At 31.9% G+C, this 11,609-nt stretch overlaps 1 protein-coding gene and 1 non-coding gene across 3 annotated transcripts; one reads left to right on the top strand and one right to left on the bottom strand.

Annotated features, from left to right (window-relative positions):
- The first annotated feature begins 3,989 nt into the window (after positions 1–3,989).
- LOC142643463 (chromatin remodeling protein SHL-like) lies at positions 3,990–8,754 on the top strand. Of its 2 annotated transcripts, XM_075818108.1 has the most exons (6): positions 4,007–4,160; positions 4,250–4,595; positions 6,576–6,644; positions 7,467–7,602; positions 7,795–7,828; positions 8,266–8,754. In XM_075818108.1, exons 1-5 carry the CDS (start codon positions 4,088–4,090, stop codon positions 7,807–7,809), a joined length of 639 nt encoding a protein of 212 aa, XP_075674223.1. In that variant the 5' UTR covers positions 4,007–4,087; the 3' UTR covers positions 7,810–7,828; positions 8,266–8,754. The 2 variants fall into 2 exon arrangements, with proteins under 2 accessions (XP_075674222.1, XP_075674223.1); XM_075818107.1 differs by lacking the exon at positions 7,795–7,828 and having other exon boundaries at positions 3,990–4,160.
- Positions 8,755–10,729: 1,975 nt separating this feature from the next.
- TRNAE-CUC (transfer RNA glutamic acid (anticodon CUC)) lies at positions 10,730–10,802 on the bottom strand. Its single transcript has one exon. It is a non-coding gene; the product is annotated as a tRNA-Glu (tRNA).
- Between the last annotated feature and the right edge of the window lie 807 nt (positions 10,803–11,609).

Below are 11,609 nucleotides of genomic sequence, written 5' to 3' on the forward strand. Positions count from 1 at the left end.
AAAAAAATTAAAATTAAAAAGAACCATCGATTTATGTTTGGTTTCAGAACAACTTATCTAACTTTTTGTTAAATTATGTTTGCAGAATAACTCATGTGAGACCTGCAAATAGTAGAAAAATAAAAAATAAAATAGGTAGTAACTCATGTGTGATCTACAAATAGTTGTAAAAATTAGATTATTTACGTAAGACCTGCAAATAGTAGGAAAACTAAACAAAAATGAATAAGTACAACATTTAAAAAAAATGTTGATGTGGTCAACCTTTTTTTTTTTAAATCTTTTTATTTATTTATTATTATTTTTTGTTATCTAAGGTCACTATTAATATCATTTTTTCATATACCAATAATCATTTATCATATCAGCAATTTGTAAATTTTTTGTAAAATAGTTTATATTTCTAGCATTATTCAACAAAAATTGAATAAAATAGGTAGGTGACTCACATGAGACTTACAAATAATTGTAAAAATAAGCAATAAGGTGAATTATAAGTTTTCCTAAACAAATATGGGCCTGGTTAATATGTGCTCTTAGAATATATATTAACCATCCATTTTAGAAAAGTTTTTATAGAGAATTAAAAAAGCTACCAAAACAGCTAATTAATTTTTTTCATTTTTCCATAAAAAAGTTTTTAAAAATAGTTCACTAATGTATGGCTCAAGGGCAAACGTTAATAAATTCCAACAAACATTAGTTCACATGACAAATCCTTTCACTTTTATGTAAAATCTCATGAGAAATCAATAAGCTGAATTATGCTCAAATCATTTTGCTTTATGTCAGATCTTTGACCAATTTTATACGGTATAGAGACAATAAAATTAATTTTTTGAATTTCACTTATTACTTCAGTAATATTTTCAATCATTTTATCAATTTATATTAATTTTTTATTAGATGAACTCCATAATAAATCGTCTTTAATGGGTGCATTAATATTTTCCATTTTTTATTAATCTACTATTGTTTTTCCTAAGAAACAAAACAATAAAGAAAAGAAAAGAAAAGAAAAGAAGAAGTTGAGTCTACCTTAAAGTCAAAACTAAAAAGTTAAGGTGCATAAAGTCAAGAATGAACCCCACTGGATACGCTTACGCTGACAGAAACTCACGAGAGCCACGATGTACCTTAACCATTCTCTAATCTCTTATCGTTCACTATAGTTAAAACTTAAAAGTTTGCTGTCGGAAAATCAGGGTGGTTTGGCAAGTGTTTAAATAATAATTTTTAGTTTTTTTGAAAGTATGTATGATTGAAAAAGTAAATAGAAATATGTGTAATATTTTTTAAAAATTGAAAAAATATATATTTAAATACATGTACTAAATAGACATTTATTTTCTGTATATGTCTACCATATTAAATTGTCTTCCACTAAAAACCAAAATTTACACGTCACAATTATTATATATGGCTATTATTCTTTTCACTATAACCCATCCTTTTCAAAGTTTTGTCAAAAAGAATCTATGAATCTATTCACAAATCTCTGCATAAATCTATTCACTGATTATAAAAAAGAAACAGAAAAGAAAAATTATTCACAAATCTGCCAAATTAGTCATCCCTTATTAGATTGATATTCTCGTCTAGAGCTAGTTCATTCCTATCATGAATTTTTTTTTTTGGACGCATGGAAGACTTGGCAACCATATATAAGGTGATTTATAAAATTATTATTATTTATGTGTATTATTTAGACAAATCATATGACTCATTAAAAACATTATACGAGTAAAATCACACATAAATGATCTCTTTAATGATCACACAATAGGTTAATGCCGAGCTTAGCAGCGTGAATTTGTTACTAAGTGGGATATTAAAGTAGTTGAATCGAAGGTAGAATCAAATAAGTGAGAGAGGTGACTTTGTTGGTTTTTTTTTAAAGAGAATTTTATTTTAGCTTGCCCCCTCGCCTTGGGAGAAAGGTCACCCCCATCCATCAAGGGTCGGTAGCTCTCCATATCATTAAAACATAATAGGTTGATTATTCTTAGATAAAAAAATGGAAAAGCTAATAAATACTCTAAAAGCATTTATTTAATAAACTTAAAAAAAAATGAAATGAAAAGAAAAAAAATAATTAATTTTTTTGACAGTATAAAAAGTTTTATAAAATAATTTATTAATAAATGCCAGAGCTAAAAAAAAAAAAGAAACATAAATGGTAGGATTGAAACAGAGTGGTAAGTCAGGACAAGAACCTAGCAAAAAACATGCTGCTTCTTCACACAGGATCCTATCCCAGTATCCTAGCTGTACTTGTAGAGATTCTACAGTGCTCTAGATTTTCCTTTTCAGAATTACGATACCATACAATACAATACACTACAGTACGATCTTAGTAGATAAACCCAAAATCCACATCGACACTGACGTGGCCTCTCACCGTCCCCCCTTTAGCTCTCCCACCAAATTCCTCCCATCTTCTGCCTTTATTTACAGTCCCTACCCAACATTTCTGAAAAATTCTGGTGCCATTAGTTGGTGTACAACTTTACATACAACTCGTCTATGTGACGAGTTGTGATTGGTAAAAGGGTGACTTACTATCACCCCTCCATCAACCACAACTCGCCACATGGACAAGTTATGTACTAGTTTGTGACATTAGAACTTCTCCACTTTTCTTAATCCTTGTATAAGATTATGAGATTGGCATAAACTTGTGTAAAAGTTATTGTTTATTTTAACATAAAAATCAGTGGTGACTTGAGGATTTTTTTTTTTTTTTTTTTAAAGATTTGGTAAGAACCAAAAATTATAGGACAAAATGTAGGTATAGTATCTTAAATGTTGTCTTTTAAGTTCATATTTTAAGATTCAGCCATGTGGTTACTTAACTAAAAAATATACTTTCATTTCATGAGGAAAAATCTACATGACAGAATCTTAATAGGAAAACATAAAAAATAACACCTAAATACTGTACTTAAGTCTTACCCAAAAGTATATAAGATGTAAAACAAAAGAGAACTTGGACATATCTATATCACAAAAAAAAAAAAATGAAATAAATAAAGTTTTGCAATTATCTTTTATGATGTTTCATATTCTGATATTGTTACATAATATTTTCATTATCATTCCTACGATTTATGTCTCTTTTAATATATACAGTCAAACAATCGTTCATCCACTGATCTCTTATTTAATTGATTTATTTTAAATTTGTTATGATCTAAATGGGATTTTCTAAAGTTAAAGATTAACAAATTTCTACTTTTTTTGTTAGGCTTATTAATTTTTTTCTTCTTCATATTTTAGATAAGATTGGTTTGTTATTAGACTTTTTTTGTGTTTAAAAAAGCCAAGATACTGTTTAGAGGATCATATTCAAACTTATTTTAGCTGCGCTTAAAAAAAAAAAAAATTCTAAAATCAAGGTATACAAAATTTTATTTTAGGGGGTCAAAACAAACAAAATTTAAAAAACTAAAAAAAAAAAAATTGGGGCAATTTAGGGGGTTCATTTGACTCCAAGTGGAGTTGACATTGAAAATGACCTATAGTTTTTTTTCTTCCTATTTTACCTACTGCTTTTCAAAATACCTTACATTAGATTTCTATTTTAAACTACATTTGATTAAAATATCCATTTTCTTTGATTTTTTTTTAATTGTTCATCTTTTTTCATAAGACTTGGCTTAGGTCCACTGCATTCAGTGCACTGACCTAATCAAATAATGACACATATTCAAAAATAAATACATATCATTATTTCAACAAATCCAATACTACTAGACACGACCTAAGCCTAACCCTTTTTCATATATAACAATCACCCTTGTCTTTCTTCATCCTTGGTACTAAGTATAGATCTAAAAGAAAGAATATATAAGAAACTTAAATGCAAATGAATAGTGTCACCCCAACCCCACTTTGTACTCCGCGAAGCACTGAATCCAATCCCACTTCCAAAGAAATAAAATATAAAAAAATCGTTATTTATAATAATAATAATAATAATTATAATAATAATTTTTTTCCTGGTTTTTCTCGCTCAAAATTCTCTCAATATCTTTCTCTCTCTCTCTCTCTCTCTCTCTCTCTCAGACAAACAAAAAGCACTCCAATGGCAAAACCAAAAGCTCCGAGACGAACCCTTGACTCTTACACAGTCAAACACATCAACAAAACCGTCAAAGGTAACAAAGGTTTCCCGAGAAACAAACACATCCTTTAAAACCAAAAAAAAAAAAAAAAAATTTAATTTTAATTTTTTGTTTTTATACAGCTGGAGACTGCGTGCTGATGCGGCCGTCGGATCCGGCGAAGCCGTCGTACGTGGCGAAGATCGAGGGGATCGAAGCGGACGGTCGCGGCACCAACGTGAAGGTTCACGTGAGGTGGTATTACCGGCCGGAGGAGTCGATCGGTGGCCGGAGACAGTTTCACGGATCGAAGGAGGTGTTTCTATCGGACCACTACGATTTGCAGAGCGCCGACACGATTGAAGGGAAGTGCACGGTTCATAGCTTCAAGAGCTACACGAAGCTTGACGCCGTTGGAAACGACGACTTCTTCTGTCGTTTCGAATACAATTCTTCCACTGGTGCTTTCAATCCTGACCGTGTCGCCGTGTATGTAAGCCTTTTCGAATTTCTTATAAAACAATTGCTTTTTTTTTTGAATTTTGTTGTTACTGTGTTTCTGTTTGCTTTGCTTTTTAGCTGTTCATTTTGCTAATTAACTCTGTTTTTCTTTTGTTTTTGTTTGTTTGTGTGTGTGTATTTTAAGTGAATGGCTAATAATTTGTTAATTAACTCTCTAATTTGTTGTTTTGTTTGGTTTTATTGCTTTTATTTTTGTTTGTTTGTTTGTTAAGTGAATGTTATGAAAGTTGTTAAGCAATTGAATTGAACAGTTAGAAATGAGTTGAATAAATATGCAAATCTAGAATCATGCTCCTGGTCATGAGCATAAACTCGTTGCCCCCGTCACGGGTGAATGCTCCAGGATTACCTCGCAACTCGTTCTAGCGGGTGGGGTCAGTTGCCTCTAGGTTTTACTAGCTATACTTAAAAAACAAAGTACGCAAATCGATTATCTATTCTCTTGTTTGGGGCAAATTTGAATTGAATTGAAAACAAGTATTTGATTGGAGTTTAATTTCTGATGTATTTTTAATGAAATTAGAAACAACAACATCACCGTGATTGAATTTGGGTCTACATATCTGTGTTGTGTTTCTTTTTGTCAATGTTTTTCTTGGAAGCCAAATGGCGGTATGTATAAATGGCATATGTAGTTAAAGCTATTGAGCTATCAGATTACTTGGATTGTGTTTGATTAAATCTTATCCACATTATCTGCCTTTGGCTGAGGAAGCAAAATGAAGTTACGCTAGAAAGTTTTGATAGTGGGGCTGTGGGAACAATATGAAACGTGCACCGTGTCTGTCTCTGTTATTTAGTGGATGTAGAACAGTAGAAGACCAAGAGTAGTAGGGACCAAGAGTATCAATTTAATTGATATGTGTCCTCCATCTACCTTACAGTTGAAAATCCAACTAAGGTTGTTTTGTTTTCTTTTGAGTAGATTCTTCTCTTTTAAGATCCCAAAGCTAAGATATGTCCAAAAAATTCCACCTTTCCTGTCATGTCCATATGCTAATTTCATTATCTTACTAGAGGATGGTCCCAGGGAAAACGAGTTAGAAACACATTTGTGTTTGAAATGTTAGGTTACTTGGGTAGGTTAAAGACTGATTTTTATTTACCATTGACTAAAGAAAATTATGAGTTCAATAATCAACTTTTGACTGCATAAAATTACTTGTAGTTGTCTCTTGGCGTCTCTAAATGATGCATGATGTTGCAAAATATTAGTGGTGCATATGGTACCTCCCACTAAAAATGCTAGTTTCATGTGAATTTGGTGGTTTAGTGAACTGGAAATTTAATTATTTTCAGTTGGTGTATGTAAATTACTTGTTATTCCTGTTTTTTTTTTTTTTTTTTTTTTAATGAAAAAAAATTCTCTACTTGATTGTGCTTTTAGTTGGTACTTTTTTATTATTAAAAAAAATTGAAATTAGGTATTTTTTTTCTTTCAGCTAATGATTTCTGTGAAAAATTTTCCCCTCTTCTCCTATCAAATAATGAAATGTAAATTTCAAGATTGCAGTTGCTTTCGCTGAATTACTTTTTTTGTATTCTGTTATATCTATGCTACTTGCTAGTTGAGTTTGATAAATTGTATCTACTGGGTCCTTCTCTTCCTTCTTGTACCCTTACTGACATGACATGCCATGGGCAAGGTATGGCTACCAGAGGGAATTGTTTTGGAAAATTGATGAGCCCAACACTTGGACTTGTACCTGCAGTCCCCGCGTTCGTACCCAAATCCATGTGACTTAGGGTGTTTTATCTCCATCATAAACTGCTATGTATTGATTAATTGGGATTGAGTATGTACTCTTAAGATTGCTGCTTATTTAGCGAATTTCATGCTCTTGAAAGAATAAGCTGATATTTGCAACATGAGTTTTCTGAGGTTTAGAGTTGTTGATTCAAAATCTTTATTTGGTTTTGAGTTCTTTTAGTTTATACATTGTGCAGGTATTGCAAGTGTGAGATGCCTTACAACCCTGATGACCTAATGGTTCAGTGTGAAGGCTGTAGTGATTGGTAGGTTGGATGCTTTTGATGTTATATAATTGAAACTTTTCACATGTCAAAAAAAGAAAAGAGGTATAATGTTATTATGCCTTTTATAATACAAAATATTTTCAGATGCATATTTGCACCCTTTTAATAAAATTTTTTACTTGTCAAAAAAGGTTCTGTTTTGAAAATTTTTTAATTTTTTTTAATTTTTTAACTTAAGGTTTATACTATACTTATATTTTTAAGTATAAAAAATCAAATTTTTTTGGTTTCTTTCATGTGCTTCTCCGTTTGCCAATTTAGGGTTTTCTATGTGGGTCACATGCAATTTAGATGGGGTTAATAATACTTCATTTATTGGTTAAAAATTAATTGTGAAAGATGTTCAACAGGAAGATTACAAAGTGTTAGCAGTCAATTACCATGTTGCTAACTTGCTATGCTATAAAGCTATGAATAACTCCATATATCTAGTCACATATCCTCTAACAAAGTTTGTAGAAATTAATCAATTATCCCCCAGTGATATTTAGGAGGCGAATATTTTTGTGAAGTATGAAGACATTACTTTTATCCGTTGAGATTAAATGGATTGTCAAATAAATTCTGCAAATGAAAAAAGGTCTAATTTTAATTTTCGGAGATGCAATGTTGAATTGAGCATTATAGGCATGCCTTATGCAATAAGGTTTGTTGCTATCTCCTTTGAAGAGCTTCTATGTTTGAGGCTTAGGGTTATTTGCATAAGCCTGGGAGGATTTACATTTATACCTATTTTCTATCATCTTTCTTCTTCTTTTTTTTAAAACATATATGATCTTCAGCATGCCATTTTTAATTCAGGTTTCATCCTGCTTGTATCAACATGTCTGCGGAGGAAGCAAAAAGACTTGATCATTTCTACTGTGAAAATTGTTCCTCCGAAGGTCAGAAGAAGTTGCAGAATTCTCATACCGCTTCGAGACACTTGGATACAAAGGTATTCCCGTTCATTGAAGTTCACTAAGTTTTGACAGTGTTTTTATCTTCATTATGTTGTAAGCTTTATGGCTGAAAATTTGCGTGTCCAAGATGAGATCTTATTGAATATGTTGATCTATCTATTGATTTCAATGGTTCTACACAAATTATTATGTTGAAGACATGTAACTGACACTGAGGAATATTGTAGATAGGCAGGGTATGAAGGATGCTTCAATTCAAGGGTAATTATTACCTTCTTTAATTTTGGGTTATTCTATATGAATGTAAAGCTCAGAATTTAAGGGGAGGTTCCTCAATGCATGTTAATGGCAGTTAAACATGATGCTGTCCCCCCCACCCCTCCTACAAAAAAAAGCTGCTCATATATCAGATGTTTGCATCCTCCCTCTTTATCAGTGTGTGGACCTCACAACTGTGTAGGATCCTCATGTTGTGAGACGAAGGATGCATATATCCAATGAATGAAATACTTCTTCCCCCCCCCCCCCCCCCCCCAAAAAAAAGAAAAAGAAAAAGAAAAAAAGAAACGAAATACTTCTCTCTCCAAACATGTCATGTTTTTAAGTAGTTGGAACTTGGAAGCTAGCGTTGAGTAACAATATTATTGCCCTGTAGGGAACATGTCATCAATGTTGATGTGTGATTATGATGTTTTCAGGTGGAAACAAAACGGCGTCGGAGGTGACATAGTGTATAAACATATGGTAGAATTATAAAGAAGGAACTGGATCTTCTTTCTCTTGTAGTCAATGTGTAGCTTCAAGCAAATACGAAGGCATCTGCACCACAGTATTTGCGGGTGAGAGGGTTTAAAAAAATCTGTGGACATCTTATCAAAAAAAAAAAAAAAAAAAACCTGTGGTCATATCTGTTTGGTTAGAGGATGATTCCCCCTGTACTTAGAAGGTCGAGGATATGTTTGGTCCTTAATCATGTAACATAATCTCTCTCTCTCTCTCTCTCTCTCTCTCTCTCTCTCTCAAGTTTCTTGTGCTTAGGAACGTGTATAGTCAAGAGTATTCACAACTTAATTTAAGAGCAATAGATACGGGTTTTATCATGTATCTACTGTGGCATATATTGTCTTGGACCTTGGTGGTCAAACCTGCAAATGTATGAAATGTTAATTTAGAACCTCTGATCGATCTTTCCTTTTGTTTATTTTTTTCCTCCCCTCTTTCTCTATCTCTCTCTCTCTCTCTGTGGTGCGTGGGAGTCCATGAGAAGCACTGTTGGGCAAGAAGATTTGTAACAGAATGGGACATCCAAAGCCACTAATTGGCACATTACTGCGAGTGTTTTTGAAGAATATGCAGTCATTTATTATACTCTATTTTTAGGATAATTCATAAAATATGAAAAAAAAAAAAATCATCTAATGCTTGAGATTATTATGAAAATTTCTTCATTAAAAAAGGCTGCAAACAACATAACTAAGACAAAACACAGCTGTAAGTTGAATATACCAGCTGCAACAGAACTAATACATTATTTCCTTTCAACTTTTTTTCCCCACCTAACTCAACTTCCTTTATTTATAATAACTAATGACCGACTCTCTTTAAGGAAGTGAGCTGGTATGACATGAGTCCTAATTGTTAGAATATACTAATGACATCACTCATGTGCGGTCATTTATTCTTATCCGTTTTTAGGTTTGGATTGGTTGAAGGGGTGGAAAAGTGGGAATAGAAAATGGTAAAAGGATATAAAAGATTTTAATTTCTCTCATTTTTGTTTGGTGTGGAAAAGTGGAGGGATGAAAAAAAAAAAAATTTATATAAATTTACTCATACACTCTTGTTAAAAAATGATGGCCAATTAAAACAAAAAAGTGAAAAAAAAAAAAACAATCACCCAATTTATCACAAAATAAAAATCATGTCTAGTTAAACAAGAAAAAAAAGAAAAACAAAACAACTATGACATCCACAGCCTAAGAAATCAAAAAAAAGGGCAACGTCTAGGAAAGAAAAAAAAAAAAAAAAGGAAAGAAAAAAGGAATAGGCAACTGCCCACGAAAGCACCCAAAAAAAAAAAAAAAAATTGGACGAATTGACTATGTGCAAGTGCATATGGGCATTTTTTTCCTTTAAGTAGCTCAATTTTCTCCTTTCAGTTTTCTCTCTATTTTGGGATTTTTTTTTTGTGGGCCTTGGGAGAAAACACTCGGGCCCTATAATTTATTTTACTTCCTCCCCACCCAACCAAACACACTTCCAAAAAGTTTTCATTTCAATTTTCTCTCCAAAGTTTTTCATTAACCCTTCACCTCCATACAAACACACCCTTAGGGAATTCCCAATATAAATTCATCATTTTTCCCAAGGGTGAGGAAGTCCACTGGTATGACATGTGTCCTAATTGCTAGAATTTACCAGTGACATTACTCATGTGGTGTCACTTATTCATATCTAATTTCAAGAGAATTAGAATCAGTAACAATCATTAGCAACCTCTAGGGAAGCACAAAAATATGTGCACTATGCATTATGTGTGCACTACAACTACGCTATTACTCACTTGGATAAAAGAGGAAAATGATCTTTTTTTTTTTTTTTTTTTTTTTTCAGTTTTGGAAAGATAATTGTGGAAATGGCATCCATACTCAAACAATTTAGGTTTCCATTTCATCTGTCTGAAAAAGAGATTAAAAAAAGGGTAAAAAAGAAAAGGTGAATGAACACTTGGAAGTCCATTCATAGCCTTAAAACCCTACGCGATCGCCAATATAAATTCATTATTTTTCCAAGGGAATTAGAATCAGTAACAATCATCAGCAACCTCTAGGGAAGCGCAAAAATATGTGCACTATGCATTATGTGTGCACTACAGCTAAGCTAATAATCAGTTTAATAGGAGAGGACAATGATCATTTTTTTTCCAGTTTTGGAAAGATAATGGTGGAAATGGCATCCATACTCGATAGGTTTCCATTTGATCTCTGTATGAAAAAGAGATTAAAAAAAAGGGTAAAAAAGAAAAGATGAATGGCCACTTGGAAGTCCATTCAATCCATAAAATCAAGTAGAAAAATGCAAGGGCTTTTTTGGGCCCATTTACACGATGGACCTAGCCCAGCCACTCAACCGTTGAAAATAGTATGTTTTATTTAAAAAACATTCCGTTGCCGGGACTTGAACCCGGGTCTCTCGGGTGAGAGCCGAGTATCCTAACCAACTAGACTACAACGGATTGTTGTTCTTCTTACACAATGTTAGATTTAATATTAATTTAATCTTCAACTTCAGCGATTATTCTTAAAACCAATCATTATTCTTTCTTCTCTCCCTAATAAAATGGTTTTCCAATAGAGTAATTCATGACTTTGTCTAACAGTAGAATGTGACAACACATCCATGTTAAGCAGTTAAATAATGTTATGCATAAGATAATCCACTTTCACATTTCTATGATGAAAACATAAACAACAAAAAACACTTCTTTCACAAATTTAAGAAGTACATATAGATGGTATAATTCATGACTTTTTCTAATAGTAGCAAGAGACAACACAATCATGTCAAGCAGTTAAATAATGTTATGCATAAGATGTTCCACTTTCACATTCCTATGATAACATAAACAACAAAAATACTTCTATCACAAACTTAAGAAGTAAAAAGTATAAAAAAGCAAGGTTAAATTTAAGTTCTCATTTTCATTAAGTTCATAATAGACATTAAGTATAAGGCTAAAACCGCAACCAACAAAAGAAACTAGAACATATTAAAATTATCAACAAAAACTAAATAAACTTATTTAAAAGTAATTAATAATGCTTCAATCACTAGGTATTTTAGCTATATTGTAATATCAAGAACTTTGTACCTATTAAAAAAAAAACCTAATCTGTACCTCTTAGTCAAAACTTATAGAGAAACCCTCTTTTTCTTTGCTTAATTTGAAATATTTTTATTAATGAATGCTGTGTCTCTTTGCTTAGACTAAAACTAGGATAACATTTCTTTTGGTTTATAGAGCACTTATTGGCATTGGGAA

This window comes from Castanea sativa, chromosome 7 (genome assembly GCF_040712315.1).
Source record: "Castanea sativa cultivar Marrone di Chiusa Pesio chromosome 7, ASM4071231v1".
Lineage (NCBI taxonomy): Eukaryota > Viridiplantae > Streptophyta > Magnoliopsida > Fagales > Fagaceae > Castanea > Castanea sativa.

What these genes read in the sequence shown, in the direction of transcription:
- LOC142643463 (XM_075818107.1), top strand. Translation starts at nt 4,088, where the DNA reads ATGGCAAAACCAAAAGCTCCGAGACGAACCCTTGACTCTTACACAGTC. An exon ending in AATCCTGACCGTGTCGCCGT is followed by an intron (nt 4,596 to 6,575) that starts GTATGTAAGCCT and finishes TACATTGTGCAG; the next exon opens with GTATTGCAAGTGTGAGATGC. An exon ending in TGTGAAGGCTGTAGTGATTG is followed by an intron (nt 6,645 to 7,466) that starts GTAGGTTGGATG and finishes TTTTTAATTCAG; the next exon opens with GTTTCATCCTGCTTGTATCA.